At 38.3% G+C, this 19,188-nt stretch overlaps 1 protein-coding gene and 2 long non-coding RNA genes across 21 annotated transcripts in view; 2 read left to right on the forward strand and 1 right to left on the reverse strand.

Moving 5' to 3' along the window:
- Positions 1-1,892: 1,892 nt before the first annotated feature.
- Positions 1,893-19,188, reverse strand: part of LOC122525531 (serine/threonine-protein kinase tousled-like 2) — a 49,119-nt gene continuing 31,823 nt past the window's right edge. For 10 of the 18 annotated variants that reach the window (XM_043648432.1, XM_043648423.1, XM_043648414.1 and 7 more), the window contains 13 exons: positions 7,896-7,986; positions 7,327-7,589; positions 6,952-7,185; positions 5,659-5,751; positions 5,062-5,523; positions 4,776-4,979; positions 4,588-4,679; positions 4,351-4,498; positions 4,158-4,269; positions 3,935-4,073; positions 3,749-3,860; positions 3,547-3,654; positions 1,893-3,473 (listed from right to left, as the gene is read on the reverse strand). In XM_043648432.1, coding sequence (XP_043504367.1) covers positions 3,261-3,473; positions 3,547-3,654; positions 3,749-3,860; positions 3,935-4,073; positions 4,158-4,269; positions 4,351-4,498; positions 4,588-4,679; positions 4,776-4,979; positions 5,062-5,523; positions 5,659-5,751; positions 6,952-7,185; positions 7,327-7,589; positions 7,896-7,986 — 2,271 coding nt within the window. In that variant the 3' untranslated portion in view covers positions 1,893-3,260. Of the gene's footprint in view, positions 3,474-3,546; positions 3,655-3,748; positions 3,861-3,934; positions 4,074-4,157; positions 4,270-4,350; positions 4,499-4,587; positions 4,680-4,775; positions 4,980-5,061; positions 5,524-5,658; positions 5,752-6,951; positions 7,186-7,326; positions 7,590-7,895; positions 7,987-8,104; positions 8,204-8,499; positions 8,613-8,915; positions 8,991-11,094; positions 11,243-12,017; positions 12,412-12,787; positions 13,101-19,188 lie in introns of those variants that run through there. The other 8 variants (XM_043648476.1, XM_043648441.1, XM_043648512.1 and 5 more) reach the window with 8 other exon arrangements.
- Positions 9,490-10,389, forward strand: LOC122525618. 2 transcript variants are annotated; one of them, XR_006305841.1, is made up of 3 exons: positions 9,490-9,665; positions 9,796-9,846; positions 10,147-10,389. It is a non-coding gene; the product is annotated as an uncharacterized LOC122525618 (long non-coding RNA). The 2 variants fall into 2 exon arrangements; XR_006305834.1 differs by lacking the exon at positions 9,796-9,846.
- Positions 16,193-16,690, forward strand: LOC122525648. Its single transcript, XR_006305852.1, has 2 exons — positions 16,193-16,479; positions 16,598-16,690. It is a non-coding gene; the product is annotated as an uncharacterized LOC122525648 (long non-coding RNA).

A 19,188-nucleotide genomic window follows, 5' to 3' on the forward strand; every position in this document is an offset into this window, starting at 1 on the left:
TTATGAGAAAGATCATGACTATTTTATACTAACACGTAAGGACGATAAAAAATAACCGATGTTATTTAAATTGCGACGATGGCTGTCTGTCGTGTTTCGTTTACGATGATGATGATGATGATGATGATGATGATGATGATGATGATGATGATGATGATGATGACGATGATGATGATGATGATAATGATGATGATAATAATAATAATAATACTTTACCCGATTGTACTCGAATTACAATATATTAATTTTGTTCTAAAAAAAATTAATGCTAAGATTTTGTGGTTCACTCCACATGAAACAACAAAAAAGAAAGATTCATATTCGTTGCTAATTCGTTTGAGTGTGTGAGTGTGTGTGTGTGTGTGAATACTTTAAATTATTAGTAAAAAAAAAAATAACCTTTTGGATCTTTTATGCTTATTTTTTTTTTTTAGTTTGTTTTTATATAATAATTTTACTCCATTACACGGATGCACGCGTCATTCATTAATTTTTTTATTTTCTATCCATTGATTTTGTTTTCTTTTTCCTTAAAATTCTTCATTATTTACAAATGCAAAATTGTTCACTCCGCATTAAAATGTTAACGCTATTTCTGATATATTAATTCGAGTAAATGCGTTTAATGTGACTTTTGTAAAAGATGTGTAAAGTAAGTCGCTTATCTTTAAATCTTCGTTTATCGATACAAGTTTACACCAGGGATCAAATTTATAAAACTCAATGTTTCCTAACGATGTTTGACTTCTTTTTATTTTCTTTTATTTTTCTTTTTTATTTTAAGAATAATTTAGGATTTCCACTTGCTTAGTTTGACTCGTAAAAGAAAATAAAAAAGCGAATATTTTTGCCATCTCTTAAAAAAGGCTTCTCTTCGAAAAAGTTTTCTCATGCTCTCGATTAAGAGAATTATAAATAAATATATAATACACACCATTTAAATATATTTCGACGAATGCATTTTTTTTTTATCATTATTTAATTTTGATACTTGCTTTTATTATTAATCCGTAATAAGAAGTGCATTAATGATGAATACATTTTTTCAAATAATGTCATTAGCAGTACATAATAAATAATGATTAAAAATAAGTATTGATTAGATTTATCTAATCGAATAGATCAATTACATATAATTTAGTTTGCAACGAAAAGCCATTTTTAAAAGGTGGCACGTTTGAAAGAAAAAGAAATTGATAAGAAATATGCGTCTTTTTTTTTCTTTAATAATAACGGGGATCAGTTATTTGAAGAAGTACGGGAGAAAGGAAAGCGGAACGGTTGATTGATTGGCTTTTAAAATATTAAGCGATGGATCTAGTAGCAGACTCTGTTCAGACTTGTAATGTATTCTCCTCTGACCACACTTTGCCAATCACGTTGGTATTGTGTCATATCAATACCGTGCCCACATTGTACCAACAACTTACACAACATTTTTTTAACAACTTCTTTTCTATTACTCCCCAAAGCTGCAGTTTGTCGACAGACACGACTATAATACAAAGCAAGGGCACTTGATAAAATAACTTAGTCTTCTATTTCATAATTATCTCTATATAACGTACATATATAAAACAAATTATATATTATGAGTAAAGAAATAATGATCAGGTCGGTATAATATTACGATTCTTACCTTACAAATTTTTTATTATTATTATTATTATTATTATTACTTTTTTTTTCTTCATTTTCTTTAATGCCCGATAAATACGAATTGATTTTTTTTTTCTTTAGCACGGAGAAATGGCCGCAATAATTTATTTATTTATTTATTTATTTATTTATTTATTTATTTATTTATTATTTCGAGAGAGAAGATGCGTGTGTCCACGAATAGAAAGGAAAAACGCGTTTCTTTCTGGTTTCTTTTTTCTTTCTTTTTTTTAACCGCGAGTTTAAAAAATTCATCGAATTTAAAATATGTAATATATTTATCAGCGGAAAGTGGAAAGGGGGGAGGGCTGGGGGTGCAAGTGGTGGACCGTGATCCTATACGATTTTTTTTCTTGTTGTTCTTTTTTTGTTTGTTTGTTTGTTTGTTTGTTATACTTTGGGAGTCATCGCCACTCTTTCCTTTCGATTCTCAAACTAATCGTTCCAGTATAGGTAAAGCCCACTCATTTCAGAATAGGAACAACCAACCAAATCTCCTCGTGTTTATGTATGTTAATTGTTATTAGTCATGATATAAGTAATAATGTTAATATTTGAATAAAGTAACATGATGTGTAGTCAAGTATTCATGGAATACTTAGCTGCACGGAGGTCATGCGAGGATAGAGCCACCACAGTTGTCTTCCCACTGTCAATGCTGTCCTTTTTTTTTCTTTACACCATATATATATATTATATCGGATTTATTAGTATATATATATATATAGTATAAATATATACACGCACGCTAGATTTAACAATCTTTCATCACACTCATTCACGCATACTTAACTTCAGAAGAGAGGAACGTCTCCGCAAGAGCAAAGTCTCTTTAAAACTCTTTTCGACGCGATTTGCTGCATATTTCCATTCTTTCTTTAATTATTATTATTATTATTTCTTTTTTTTTTTTGTTTTGTTTGAATCTTTCGTTGCCCCCTGTTTCTCTTATTCCTCATTTCTATTTTCTCTTTTTCACCGAGTAATTATATATCACTTCCACTGGATTCCATCGTCTTTTATATAACCCTTTTTCGCTTATTAAACTCTCCTCTTTAGTTTAAACTTCACTTTTTGTTAATTCACAATGACTTATCACATGTTTATCTGTTTCCTTCTATTCTTTTTTTTTTTAAACACTATTATCAAGTCAGCCCACTGTTTTGATACAAGGAACGATAATACAATTGAATATTTACGAACACAACATTTTTTTTGTTATGCTGAATAATGTAGCGTGGCTTGTAGAAAGACGCAAGCTTCTGGACTTGCGACGACCAGTCTCGCATCTCTCTTGCAAAGTCCTATGAGACGACCTGTAAGTATAGTTGTGGCGGTATGGTGGTGGTGGTGGTGGTGGTGGTGGTGGTAGTAGTGGTGGTGGTTGTGGTAGTAATGATGGTAGTAGTAGTGATGGTAGTGGTAAATGGTAGTGATGACGGTGATGAAGGTGGTGGTAGTGATGGTGATAGTATCCGGTTTAGTATTTACAATTGGTTATAGCGATCGTTATTTTCCTAAGATGAGATGGTGCGCAGTTCAGTGCTCAAGATTTGGCATGTAATAGCATATCGAAGATATTCGTCTTTAGTCCATTTCCACTACGAACTGCTTGACGCGTTCATACCACTAAACATGCCAATAGTAAAGGAGCTTTGCTGCTGCTGTTGAATCTGTTGCTGTTGCTGTTGTTGCTGACTATTCGCTTGACGGCCATGTTTTGGCACAGGAGGTTGCAGGTATTCATGTCTAGCTAGTGTCAGTACATCTATACGTTCTTCTTTCCTATACGCTAGGCAGCTTCTTATGAAACCCTGTAAAACAATTTCATTCCAATTAAATACACCAATAATTCAAATATTATTCCATTCATAAACCCTTTCTTACCTTTGCTTCGTTGCTAACGGTTGGTTTATTCGCAAACTGAACTTCAGTGGCCTTCAATATTGTGTTTTCTTCTAAAATTGTAGCTTGCGATTGGTTATGTCCAAATGGCTGTTAAAATGAAATATACAAATTCGTTTTATTATTAATATTGTTATTCAATAATAATTCATAATTTTATTCAAAAAAATGATCAATCAAGTACCTTTTTACCATAAAGGCATTGGTAGAATATAACTCCCACACTCCATACATCAACTTTTGATGATATTTTAGGAGGGTTTTTTCCAATGACAAAACATTCTGGTGGGAGGTACCTATTATTAAGAAAATTTATATTAAATAAATCTAATAATGCCAAGAAGAAAATAACGAAGAAAGATACACATACCAATAAGTACCAGCACCCTGGGATGTAAGGTCCATACCATGATCAGGATTGTAATTTTCTTCATCCATAACTTTACTCAATCCAAAGTCTGTAATTTTTATTTCTCCACAGACATTACCTTCCGTGAGTAATATATTACCTATAAAAGAAAAGATAAAACATAAAATACATTGTTGAAATATTTAAATATGACACATGTAAAATTATTTTAATTTCTACATACCTGGCTTTAGATCATAATGTATGACAGGTGGTTTTATTTCATTGAGGTACTTTAATGCCGATACTACTTGCATGACGATCGACCTTGCCTCCCTTTCTGGTATAGTTTTATGCTACCAAAGAAAAAAAACAATTTTACTTAATCTCATTTATTAAAAAAAGAAAACTGTTAAGTTTAAAAAGATATTGCATACCTGTTTGAGGTAAAAATCTAAATCGTGTCCATCACAATACTCCAAGACAGTACAAAAGGAATTGGCGTCAATTTCAAACACATCATACAATTTTACAACACGAGGGTGATCTAGAGCTTTATGTATATTGTATTCCCGTAATGCGTGCCTGTTTTAATAACGAATTTATTAAATAAATTATATATAGATCTATCATTCTTAATATTTGTTTTTAATATAATTCAATTGTTAACTTACTTTATGTAATTAGCTTTTTTATCTTCTTTCCAGTCTTTATTTAATTGATGCACTTTACAAGCAACATACCGTTGCTCTTTTAAGTCAAATGCCTGTTTTAAAAAGTGAATAAAATATATAAAATAAGGAAAGTTAATTAGGAAAATTCTTAAACAAAGATATATATATATAAAGAATATATTTAATACCTTATGCACTTCACTGAAGCCACCTTTTCCTAATAACATTAGTAAAAGGTAACGTTCATTCAATACAGGATGAGAATTGAATCGCGATTGGTCCTCGTTATGAATACGCTTCAACTCTCTGATGTGTAAATTTCGTTCCCTTTCTAATTTTTCCATTTCTAGTTGCAGATCAGCGTCTTCTTTCTTCAACGCACTTTGCCGCAACTGAGAATAACAATTAATCAAATATATTTAATTGACTATTGTTTATTTACACAATAATATAAATGATAATAAATTTGAATACCTTGAGTATTTCATCAGCTTCATAATACTCTTGCCACGTGTAAGAACCAGGCACAGCATCTGGTTTTAAGAATGTAGCTTCAGTTCCATTATGCAAGGAAGGTTGCGGCTGACTACGTTTCCTACTCGTTTCACTATTAGACGGCCTCTTTTTGAGCAATAATTTTTTCTGTCTATCAATTTCTTCTCGCTCAGTTGCAATTTCTTCTTGTCTTCGAGCTAATTCTTGAAATGCGTAACCATCCGTCCAATTTTCTTGAAACGTTGCACCTACCCTCTGGGTCACAAACTGTCCCAACCTCAGTCTATTTTGCATACACTTTTGCCTAGCCTCCTTTTTTTCTATGTTTGATTTTTCTTTTAATAACTTCTTTACAACGTCTATACACTTATTTATATGGGATTTGTGCTGCTCAATAAGTTTTTGTTGATTAGCCATTTGATGCCTAAGTTCTTCTGTTGTCTGTAAAAATAATAATAAAAAAAAAACAAAGAATATTATATGTAAATATTTAAATAATTAATAATTAAAATAAGGAAAAGAGAAGAACCATCATCTTTGGTGTTTATATCGCAATGCATAGACTTTACTACTTACTCTATTTAATTCATCAATTTTGTTATTACGTAGTTCTAAGTCCGAAGAGGCTTGAGTTTCAAATTCCTGTATCCTCTGGCAAGTTAGTTCTGTCTGGAATATATAATTGATATATTTTATAGTAAATACAATGTAATTAACTGTAACATCTGATACATTTGTCAGCATTGATTAGAAACACCAGATACCTTGCTGCACCCAGATTGAGTAAAATACATGTAACAAAATAAAAAAGATCTATATTTCTTTTGTTTATATTGTTAGGAACTCTCTGATCAATATGAGATGCTAAATTCAAGGAATTATTTTAGCAAAATCAGATCAAATAAAATATAAGAAATATCAATGTTAGTTATCCATTTAAAATAAATCATTTTAAAACAAAACTCAAGGGGATATTAAAGTAAAAAAAATTACAGGCAGCAAGGAAAACACCTAAAATGTATGCGTATGTTAAACATAGTGGACAAATACTCTAATCACCGTAAAAAAAAATATAAATTTAATCATAACCCTTTCTCTCTTTATATATAATATCCAAATTTAAACCCGTTAAAAAATCAAGCATATAAAAATTAAATGATCTATTAAAATGTAAACGTACAGGAATGCCAAGATAAAAAACATACACCCCTATTTGAAAAAGATTTACTATAAAAATGATTATTCTTAAACATGATATAACTTTGACCAATTAAATGCAAAATAAGAATTTTTGTCATTGGTTTTAGGAGCGACATTACAAGGTAGCCTGCATTTGTATGATAACAAATGGATACAGTGCTACAGTCTGATTACAAATTCGTACAAATTATTGCGAACATTTTACAAGAAACATCCTTTTCATAATTACATATCACTTTTGCACACGATAATATAAATAATACATACAATCATTTCGTATAAATATTCTTTAAAATAAGTACCAAAAACGAAATGATCAATGATAGGAGTACAATGACGATAGCATTGTGAAATCATTTTACTCTTTCAAACTACCATCATCCATCATGATCATTGCTTAAGATAAATTTGGTCATTCAATTGCTTTTGCCAATTTGCCTATACTTGTGTATTTTAAATATTTATACTTTGTAGTACATTTAATAGAGCATTCAAACAAATTTTAAGTAGATGTATCGTGTTAACAAAGTGTTTTATCAATAACAACATTTTCAATTAGAGAAACACTGTAAGAAACATATAGTTATATAAAGGAATTGTAAGAAAAAAAACAAATAAAATAGGGCTTTTCTTATAAAATGCTCGCAAGTATTACCGAATTTTGCTTACATTTGGGGTGTTAGTCTTCGCTTGCCTGACCTGGCTTGTCCTACTGAGGTTGGTAGGCCTTACCTGCACCTGCTTGCTGACCATTGAGCCTGCAGGTTGCGTCGAAGACGGTGGTGGAAGAGTTGGAGGTTGCGGATGAGGCCTCGGTGGTTGCATCAAGGACGAAAATTCTGCCACCGAGGAGTTAGGCGTTGTTACTTGAGGTGAAAAAGGTTGTTGCGGTGATGGAGGATACTATTGAAATAAAAATTTAAAATACGTGATTAAGTTTGATAAAACAAAAATAATGATAACATATATCTATTTCATGTTATTTTGGCAGAAGTAGAAGAATAAAAAGAAAGGTATATTTATAACACCTAAAAGGATACTCACCATGGGATATCCTTGTTGAGGAGAAGGACTTTTAGCTCCTCCGTGTCGAATGGGACTATTACCAAGATGGTGTTTTGAAAAATATTCGTTGATTTTTTTGTTCTCTAAAGCTGCAACAGACCTAGTTCCTTTGCTACCCACCGGCCCTCCTGGAACCCCTCCGCCACCATCATCAGCTTTACGCTTTCTTTTCCTTTCAGAAGGAGTTCTTGGTATTTTTTCTGGAGTATTTGGATCTACCTCCTTATCACTATGTGAAGAGCCTATAACGAATTACAAAGCGTATATACAAAGTGAAATTTAGTCTTCGATGTTGAATATATGCCACTTTATTATGAAAAGATGAAAGATCGTTGTAATATAAATATAAATATGTCTTATTGGATTGAAATACTTGCGCATTAAAATAATATATATTTCTTGTTAGAAATAAGAAGATACTCTGACATGACAAGTATTTGAAAATGTATGGATGAGAAGTAAATTAATCGGTGTTCTTAGCGTGTACAGATTTAAAGGACATTCTTTTCTATATATTTCTAAATATCCTTTTAAAAGTATAAACATACCGGTACTCATGTTCGAGTCTTGACTATGAACCGACTGACCAGAGTTTACGGTTGATTGGGGTGCCATCTGAATTTGTGACCCAGCAGACATCTGAAATAAGACAAAGAATATTAATCAAAGTCTATTTTTTTGGATGATCAAAATTTAGGATGATTTACAAAAATATCTATATATATATATACATGTAAATATATACGATAACACGAACCAACTAATCGGACGGAGAAATTCGGCAAAACGATGACGCGAGGAATGTAATAAAAAGAAGATTAACACCAGGGCACTAGTGTCTGATCGAGTTTCACCACTTCATCATGTAAAAGATGCGGAAAAGTCTGACATTAAAGGGTCGAAAATTAACGTCAAACTGAAATAAGGAAGGAAGGAAGGAATGAAGGAATGAATGAAGGAATGAATGAATGAAAGAAAGAAGGAAGGAAGGAAGGAAAGAAGGAAGGAAGGAAGAAAGGAAGAAAAGAAGGAAGGAAGGAAAGAAGGAAGGAAGGAACGGACGGCGACCGGAAAGAGTCGACGACGATGATCAAATACAAGTGTAGAATAGACGTAGGGAAGAAAAATAATAGTATTATTAAAGAAAGTTACACTTGGTGTTGTAGTTGGCACTGCCGTGCTGCTTACTGTCTACAGCGGCCAACGCAATTCGCATGTTGTTAAAAGACACAATTTACCGAGGGGAATAAACCTGGAAGGACAGAATCATGCAGAAAAAGAGGAGGGAGTAAAGGAACGACATTGTGCGAGAGAGAAAGAACACGCGCACTGGACAGAAGGGGAGCGAGCGAGCGAGTAAGTGCGACAGAGACACCACCACTAACTGGAGAGACTAAATGTGATGAAGAGAGAGAGAGAGAGAGAGCGATAAGCGGGAGGGAAAATGAGAGAAAGATAGACAACAGATAGACGGATAGATGTTTTGTGTGAGTGAGAGAGAGAGAAAGAGAGTGAGTGAGAGAGAGAAAGAAATAAAGAGAAAGAAAGAAAGAAAAAGAGAGTGACACCTTCCAAGGCAGCCTATGGTGGAGTCCCATAGTCGTGCTCTCGGTTTGTGCGGATCGGCAGTATGTCAAACATAGGCACACTTTCGCGCACGATTCCTACGTAAAAGTCAATAGCACCGTGCGAGCAAAATGTGCGATATACGCTTGGAGCTAGAGGAATCACGACAAAATGGAGGACCATAGAAGAGAAGAGAAGAGCAGGCGGGAGGGAGGGAGGGAGGGAGGCCGAGGGAGGACAGACGAACGGACGGACGGAAGGGCAAAGGGGGGAAAGAAGGGAAGAAGCGGTGGAGGAGGAGGAGGAGATGGGTGGGGGTTCTCTGAACAGCAGGGAAGGCACCGGCGACGAAACGAGAAGAGAAGAGACCAGGCTAGGGCGAGGCGGGGGGCAAGGAAGGAACTCTGGTGATAGGGTGGGGTAGGGGTTGCACGGGGAGGGGATGAGAGGTAAGGACTCGATGGTGGAGGAGTGGTTGCGGCGTCGTCGTCGACGTCGACGGCGTCGACGGCGTCGTCGACAGCGGATCGGGAAGCAGATAAAACCGAAACACCACGAGGGGGCAGTTTCACTCACAAGTTCGCTTCCGAATTCTCTTTCGAACGGCAGAGACTAATCTATCTATCTCTCTTTCTCTTTCTTGTTGTTATAGCCAGATTCTCTTCTTTATCAGACGTGTGCCTACAAATTGAGGAAAGGAGGAGGTGGAGTAAGAAGGCAAAACTATTCACGTCATACGGCCGATGACGTCGGTAAGACGATAAATTACACGCAGCGACTCTCTTCTTCTCCTTCTTCTTCTTTTTCTTATTATTATTATTATTCTTATTATTCTGACTATTGTTATTATTCTTATTATTATCATGATTTGTGGGGGACCAGCGTGTCGGCCACGTTTACTCCCGTGCGCGCGGTTAAGAACCCGGATTAATGGTAAGTCCTCATGGACGCGGTCACGCGTTTGCGCGTTTGCCAGGCGGAACGCACACGTTCGAATTCCACGCTCTCTGCCACCATCGCGCGTATACACATGCTCTAGAACTCGGAATTAAAGACATTTCTTCTACTGCCTATTGCTATTACTATTTCTATTTCTATTGCTATTGCTATTGCTATTGCTATTGCTATTGCTATGTTGCTTTTGCTGTTACTATTTACTGTTTTAACATCGATGTCATCTCGGTTAGATAAAAAGATAGATACGCATGCATGTATGTTTCTTTTTTTGTATAGGCTGTCTTGCAACTCGAGATGCAACTCCGATTTCGAGAAATAATCGAAGGCGTTCGATTATCGAAATAATCTCGTTCAATATCCTTCTTCCATGACAGTTGACGATACAAGAGTACAAACAAGTACGAAGTGACATGCGGTCTACTAATCTTCATTAAAACAAGTAATATGTAAGATATAATTGGATTGTAAGTTTTAGTTAATAATTAGGTTAGTTAAGAAATAAATTCGAATATGTTTGAATAATTCGCTAAACTGCAATGATCCCTTTCGCGATGACAATTTTTGAAAAAAGAAGAGAAAGAGTATTGTATAAATCCTTCGTGTAACTTCGGTGCCTTCGTCGTTAATACACCACTCCTACGATCGATAGAGGACACGCACTCAACGTCTACGCCATTTGAATATTTTAAAGCGAACCTCTCGCATTTTTAAAACGCGAATATATAGAACGATGATGACGACGACGACGACAACGACGACGACAACGACGACGACAACTACGAAGACGATCGGCTTGGTGCCTTCATTTTGAAATATCCAAAACTTCCCCTTCGGCAATGATATTCGTCAGGTTACATCGAACAGTGGAGATATTTGAGCAAGACGAAGGTCAATGTACACGACATGCTGAACACAAGGGACGACGGATAAGAAGAATAAGAAGATTCCCGTGTGAAAAAGTATAACGTTAGTTGTTAAAGGGACGATCATCTCTGTTCGTGCCTATTTCGTTAAAAATAAAGATCTATTATTATCATCGCCGTAAAAAAAAACAAGGAGAAAAAAAAACGAGAAAGAGAGAGATACGCGAATGATAAGAAAAAAAAAAGAAAAGAAAAAGAGGAATACTAAAAGAGAGTGAGAGAGAGAGAAAAGGAAAAGGACATCGAGACACATTTAAAAATTGACGTTCGAAGCCGGCTTTGAAAGTGTCACGATACTTACGTACGAAATGAGAGCCCTGAGAGAACAAAGGAGAAGAAATTATTCGCGTCTCATCTTGAAACAATTGTTCGCCTTTTCGCGAAGAAGGTAAAACGGATGAAAGGAGGAACTGCTACCGGGATGTTTACCGAGTATCGACGCCGAGCCACTGTAACAGAGAGCGTATGTAGAGAGAAAGAGACCGAATAAGATAGAAACAGAAGAGAGAGGAAGAGAGAAGGGGTGGCGGGAGAGGAGAGAGAGAGAGAAAGCGCGAGAGAATCTCGAGGCAGCAGAGTTCGAAATCCGTCCTATCACACGAACGCATCCGATTCACTAAGAAAAGCGACTCGACGAATCACAGATCGCAGTATGCGGCCAGGCATTGGCAACGCAAGCGAGAGCGAGAGAGGATTCCGCGTTGTCGGACCTTTCGGTGATGCAGCTGCTGGAGTGTATGAACCGTGTTGATCTAACCTAACATTCCTTCCTTCCTTCCTTCATGTCGCATATACGATGAAGAAAAAACTTAGGGCGAATGCCGAGACTACGAGAAGAACAAAAAAATGAAGAAATCAAGGGAAAGAGAGATGAAGGAAACGAAGATGCGCGCATTTGATCATTTATGCGTTCTTGCATGGGGGAAAAAACTTGAAATAATAAGGAATAAAAAGAAGACAATAAAATAAAGGAGGATGCGCTAGAAAAAAAAAGTTTACCTGCAAAAGAAGTTTCTCTTCTTCCTATGAAAGGTACAAAGAAAATGAGAAAGAAAAAGAAAGAGGGGGGAGGAAGAAGGAGAAAGAGAGTAGTGGGAGAAAGCCGGTGCTCACGTGCTACGGGACGCCTTACGACAAGGAATCTCGTGCTGAGGGAGTAAGTAGATACAGACAGGGAGAAAGAGAGAGAGGTGTTCTCGTTCCGCTCGTTTGCCGAATACGCACCGAGAGGATGATCCGTGTCTGAGAGAAGAGGAAACTTCCTTATCGATGGATCAGCGACCGTGCCCGGAACTGGGCTAGAGGGCCGGGGTTCGTCTCTCTCGGGCACCGGAGGAGAGAGAAAAGCCGGCTGGTGTCTGTTTCTCTCTTCCTCTCTCTTTCTCTTTCCCTCTCTCTCTCTCTCACTCTCTCTCTCTCCACCCCCTTTTGACGATCGTCGTTCGTTCGTTCTCTCTCGCTTGTGCGCGCGCGTGCGTTAGAGTTAAAGTAGAGTTCGGCTCGAGGAGACAGCGTATAAACTGCACCGGCGGTACTCCCGATGAGGAGTTCTCCTCGTCCTCGTCCTCGTCCTCGTCCTCGTCGTTGTCGTCGTCGTCGTCCTTCTCCTCCTCCTTCTCCAAGACGACGACGACAACGCTGACGAATGCACGCGAATTATTTTTTCGTACTCGATTTCTTCTTCCGTTTCTTCTTCTATTTTCTGGCAGAGTTCGTTCCTTTCTCCATTTCGTTTTCGATAACAACAGCAGCAGAAATAGTAATAACAAGAACAACAACGAAGACAAAGATGACAATAATGAAGATGATGACAGTAACGACGATGATGATGATGATGATGATGATTATTCGACGACAGTCCTACTACGTTAGCCATAACCCACCACCACCAGAGTCAGTCATCATCAAACCATCATGTTTCTTTCTCTCTTTTTTGTGTTTTTCTTTCACCGACGAAAAAAGAAAAAGAACTAAAAAAAATATTAGACTCTCACTTGGTTTGATCTTTCTCGAGTTTAACCTCATGAAGAAATTGCGGTACGATTGAAGACGACGACGACACACTGTTTTTCGAAGAGCGAAGACGAAAAGAAGAAGTGCAAGACCGATTACGATTATGATGGTAACGACAACGACAACGACAACGACGGCGATTACAGCAGCAGTAGCAGCACGGAGTGCCGTCAATGGCCACGATAAACAGCATTACGCGTACGTTTTCACGAGCCAAAAATTCCGGCGTGTGGACTCGTCTAATCGAAACGGAACTGGAACTGTCCGACCACCGTACCGTTCGCAACTACTACTACTACTACTATTTACTACTACTACTACTACTACCTAGCAGGAGGTCTTTCTCTTTCTCTCTTTCTCTCTCTCACGCTATTCCTCTGTTTCTCTCTCCCCCTCCTTCGCTCTCTCTTTCTCCCCCGCGCTACGGCAAATGAGCAACGAGCGAGATTCCGAGATGCGGCAAAAGGTGCAACCACTTCACCTCCCCGCGGCCCGCCGCGCTACCGCCCCGCGATCACAACAGAGAGACGAACGGACGGAGACGGAGAAAGGGGGTAGTTGGCGGCGGGGAGGGAGGGAGGGAGGTAGGATCGACGATGAAGAGAGAGAGAGAGAGAGAGAGAGCGCGGGAGGGTGGAGAGCGGGCGAAGCGACGAAGCTTGGCGAGCACGGACCCAGGGGAAGAGAGGGTCGGGAGCAGGGGAGGAGGTGGTGGTGGCAGATGGGGGGGAGGGAGAGCTCACTCGACGACGGAGTAAGACCGAAAGAAACGCCGCGTGACTGACGAAGAGAAGAGATTTTGCGCTCGAGAGAGAGAAAGAGAGAGAGGGAAAGAGAGAAGGCATATGAGACATTCCTTCGGTGAACGGATCGACCGAGTGTGAGTGCAAGCGAGCCAGTAAAATCGATGTGGCCAAGTGTGGCTGTATGTACCGGCGCGTCGTGCAAAAGGGTGCCGTTGTACCGCGATACGTTGTACGTGATACGCGCTTCGCTGCCCGGCTCTCGTCTTGCGCCTATCACGCGTCGACCTCTTCCCCTTCCACTTTACACTCTCCTCTCTCGCTATCTCTCTCTGTCTTTTTCTTTAACTTCCGATCGAATGTATGTCTCGTTTGATTAACATTAACTATCATGTGTATACATACAATGAATAATATACTTTGGAAACGGACTGCTCATATTTTCCTTCCTCATTTATATTCTTATTCCTGTTTGATAATGTTTCCTATAAGAATTATTTAACGATCATATGTGTAACGTAGGAGATGTATTTGTATCGGTGTATATGACGTAAATTTTGCTTGCGTCGTTGTCGTCCGTCGTAGTAGTCGTCGTAGTCGTAGTCGTAGTCGTCGTCGTCGTCATTCGTGACGTCGTTCGCGCGAGGGGATTAAAACGGTCAACGGCTACATTCCGTGCCACAAGTGTCAGGTGTAAATTCACCTTTAAGACCGGAGCGCCCTCGCGAGGATGCGATTCCCGTCTAATGGTGACGGCCCTGTGCACTACGTCCTCCTCGTCGTCTACCACCGTCTCGTCGTCGTCGTCGCGTGTCGTCGTCGTGCCGTGCAAGCGCGCGTATTAGCAGAGAGAGACTACCGGTGGTGGTCGTCTCTTAGTGGTGGGGATGGTTTCGAACGAGCCACTAACAGCCGTTGCGAGCGAGAACGGAGCAGCATTGCTTGTTGGACCGTCGACTAGGTCGGATTGTTCAGCTTAACATCATTTTTACGTGACTTTTTTATGATTTAGATTGTTTTTACTAATTTAGATATTGTTTTCCCTCTTTATGTAATTGTAGACGGATTTAAACAGAAAATAAATTATATTCGATCGAATTTGCTTGTAATTCTGAAGTTTATCTTTTTACAATTCTTGCGAATACTGTTCGTCGATGTACGTGCGTGAGAGAAATCTGGTTCTGTTGTGAAAGAGAAAAATACTAAGTGTATAATATTTGGAATCGACCAACGACACAACAGTGCATCGCGAGTGAAGAAGAATCCGATAATTAGTGTTTGTAGGTCAACCTTTTTGGTGAACTCTAATGGACAAGATAGAAAACGCGCTAATGGGTAATAACAAGATTTACTAATAAAATTTCAAGAAAGAAAACAAATTCATACATCTCCAAAGTGTGCTTGTTATCCCCTTTATAAAAACCTATCCTAGAATATATCAAGAAAGCAAAGAATCTCATTAAAAGTGTTAACAGAAAGAAGGGCAAGTGTGCATGTGTTCCTCTTGCAATAGGATAGTGTTATAATTCCTGGACCTTGCAATGCCATTCGATCGTAGAAAAGACATCAAGAACGGAGGTGGCAATATAGTAATATTTGATGATAATGGAAAGAAAAAAAAACATGCTAGGTTGCGTCAACGGAACACAATAGCAAATAAAAGAGAATGCATAAGCAAGATAGTTCCCGAGGTCTGGTCTGGCTTGGCTGCTGGCTATCAAACAGGCAGGCAGGCAAGCAAGCAGGCAGGCAGGCAGGCTGGTTGGTTGGTTATGGTTTAGTAATTCCCTCTCCAGAGTGAGTGAGTGAGTGAGTGCGCGCGCGCGCGCACTCTTGTCGAGGGAGAGAAGGCTTTCCTCCACCAAGAAGCAGCAATAGGTCGCACACTCATTAGCCCAGTCGCGCGCGATTTCCCCCACTCGTTGGTGGTGCCGGCGGCCGACCAGCTGATCGGCCACGCGGCGTTGCCTCGTTGTTGAGACTTGCGCTCTGACTCGCCACGCGGTTTCTGTGTACGACGAAGAGGAGAGGACGCGCGCTTCTCACCACAAACGAGCGCGCGCGCGCACGTTCGCGCCCTATTCTCAGGAGAGGCTAGATATACGCTTCGTCGGCGGCACTGTGCAAGGACGAACGACGACGACGAACGAACGACGACGACGAACGAACAAACGAACGAACGAACGAACGAACGCGCGCAACGTTACGCTACTCTACTGTCAAACACACACACATGTCGGTAAAACTCAATATCTTCTCTCTCTCTCTCTTTCCTTACATTACTCTACGGCTATGTTTTATTATCCCGATGGGAATTAACACCTTCATTATCTTTTGATATAGTACGTTACGTACTGTCGATAAACTTAGCTACAAGAACTTTCTTATCTGTATTTTTATCGATATGGATAAATAATGATCAGTGTCGAATGAAACTAGAATAATTAAAGTTAACCGTTTTTGGATTAAAATAGTCTTAATACCTATTGTATTTAAAGTAAATCAAGAAATACGCGTAGTAGAGAATTTAGAGTGTCTTCTTTTCTTTTCTTTTAATAGTCGAAGAGAGAGAAACCATTTTGGATTGGGTTCTATTCGAAATTATAATTCCTATTCTCGTCGAATCAGAGATAATAATGATCGCGTTCGGATGACACACTTTTCCTGTTATATGGCATATCTCTCGGTAGTCGAACCGTTACAATGCAACTCGACAACTCGGCACGATACTTGGCTCTCGGCCTGAAGCTAACTATAAAAGAAAGAAGTTCTTTCGACCGGCAAGATGGAACACACTGCTGGCAACCTTGGAACGCTGATTAATCGTATATACGAGAAATCTTCCACTCCCTTTTGACTATGACGATGATGCGTTAACTACCGCTGTTTACTTTATTTTAAAATCACGGAGCCGTTCCAAATAACAAAACGTGAGTCATCGCAACCCAACAACTTGGAATGCTTTATACCTGCGTAATCTGACTATCGTTGCTTTTGACCAATAGAAAGAAATAAAACTTAACTGTTTTTACATTTTCCTTTCAACAGAAATAAGTAGAATATCCGATCGTGGAATGTTGCATGCAAGAAATACGACTATACAGATAATATGCGTAAAAATAAACGCTTTTTAATCATGCACTTGATAACTCCATTCCTTTCCAGACTATTATCAATGGAAAATTTCAAAAGAGTTCATATGTCTTATCGTATCAACTTCAATTTCGCGCCATTTTTTCCTCAAATAAAAGAAAGAAAAAAATAACATTACCGATCGAAAATTTAATATCCCATAGATGACGTAGGATCTGTCTCGTTTGATGAGAATAATGAACAACAAATCGTTGAACGATGATTCCTTCTCCCGTTTCTTTCTCCTTGCTTTATTTTTTCTCTTCTTTCCTATTCTTGTATATAAGATTGAAAAGAGTTGAAAAGAAGGCAAACGAAGCACGATCGCACGATGAAAATGCCTTATTGTGAAAGTTACGACATAACCGCACGTACTAGTTCGCAGGTCAACAGCACGTGATACGAAGTCTCTCCCCTTCTCTCTCTTTTTCTCCTCGACCGTGTTTCGTCTCACCCAGCTACAACCAAACACACACAGGGTAATAGAAGAGAGACAAGAGAGAGAAAGATACGCTCGTAAGCTTTGCTTTGCTGTCGTTCGTTGCACTGACTGTGTGTGTGTGTGTGTGTGTGCTTGCGTGCGTGTATATATGTTTGTATGATGTTTGTATGTTTATATGTATGTTTGTATGTGGTATGGATGTATGGTCTGAGTATACTGAGTGACTGATTCTAACGAATGAACGAACGAGTAAGCAAGCAAGTAAGCGAATGCTTACGAGATTAGACTTTCTATGATTAAACGGAATACATCGTTGGGCGTTGTTAATTGTCCAGAGTATGATAGAGACAGACAGACGGACTAACATAGTAGACCTCGACCGTAAATAACGTCGGCAGGTGGAGCTTCTGAATATCCACCGAACATTTGGCAGCTTAGGAATCGTAGCGTCCGGCGGCGCCACGTTAGATTTTCATTTATTCCTAACATATAGTTGTGTCGAACGACATACAATAAGTATCATCATGTAAATACAAAGATACATCGTAGAAATTTCGAAACAATCTATGAGATCAAGTTCATTAATTTACTTTGTTTAGACTACTTTGTAGTTCTTTTCACCGATTGTTATTCGTTAAATCTTATCAATGTAATTGTTGTCATAAACACACACACATATATATATGAGGTTTTATAAATGAAGAGCTTATACGTTAGAACTGTTGATTGAAATATGTCGTTATCCTTAATAAATATTTAGTTTAGGATGTTAACAACTTAAGAAAGAGGCTTCTTAGAAGCTCAAATACGATTCCAAAATCACGACGATTGAATGCCGAATAAGTCTGAATTTAATAGAAAAACGAAATAACATCAAATATGACAAATAGATTGTAAATATTGTAGAGATTAGGATAAAAGAGAAAAATGCGAGTGATCGTATTTAGGTGGATGTATTATTGCGTTCCAAAAAATGAGCTTTTTCGAGAGAATCGGCATATATAGAGGATTCCCTCGAGTTCATTTTTGGATGCGGTATAACAATAGAGTTAGGGTGGGGCACAGGCAAGCTGACATCAAGCAAACACTTAACGTAGGTAGATCAGTAACGATCGGAAGCCCTAGTTCCTCTACGTGGCACTAGATGGTCGCTGGAACCGACCAGTTTCTGCACAACTCCAAGAGAAAAAAAGCTACTACGCTCGACAAAAGTCCTGCGCAACTCTTCAAATATTCCTAACTAAATTTTCTTAGACGCCCCCCCCCCTCTATTATGACTCATCGTCGACAAACCAACAAGGCATTCAACGCAACTCGATGATGATCCTGAGAAACGAACGACTCTATCTTTTACTTTTGAAATTAATGACTAAACGGAACGTCAAGGGGATTGTTGTTGTTCAAAACTTGTATGATCGTTAATTATCTTTTAATAACATTTTTACGAGGACATTAAGAATTTCATTTCCTGTAGATAAAACGGTGCGAAACGTAGATGACCCATATTATGAAAATAGCCGAGCAAGTGAATAATTAACATTTTAACATGTGCCACGTGTACTTCAGATGCATTCATTCAATTATCATTAGATTGTACCAATTCACAAACTCGTATAGTTATTAATTTTAATCAAATTTTTGAAGAAAATGATACATCGCGATGCTTACGTGTATCTAAAATCGGATTTTATTCCATCGACGTTGGAATTATGTAGAATAGGAAACGTAAAGAAAAGATGATCGAGATGAGGTTAGAAAGTATCTCGTTAAAATTTCAAATACGGTCAACGTACTCTTTTCTCCAAAAGCCAAAACAACGAGAAGAGTTAAAAATGGAAGAAGAACGAGAAGGAAAGAATCGGAGGCTTTCTCGTGAACTCTTATTCTCTGGAATAATCGATCCTACCGTTCCCAAAGTTGGCAAGCGGGCGAAGGATGCTCCCCTCCCCCGCCCCCCCAGAAGTAAAGGGATTAAGGATCTCGTGGGTTCGCACTAAACTTTCTCGTGTCAAATTGGCGGTCGGTAAAAAGACGTTCGATTCGCACGGTAAAATCTGTGTCCTTT

Source organism: Polistes fuscatus, unplaced genomic scaffold (assembly GCF_010416935.1).
Source record: "Polistes fuscatus isolate 324 unplaced genomic scaffold, CU_Pfus_HIC Scaffold10, whole genome shotgun sequence".
NCBI lineage: Eukaryota > Metazoa > Arthropoda > Insecta > Hymenoptera > Vespidae > Polistes > Polistes fuscatus.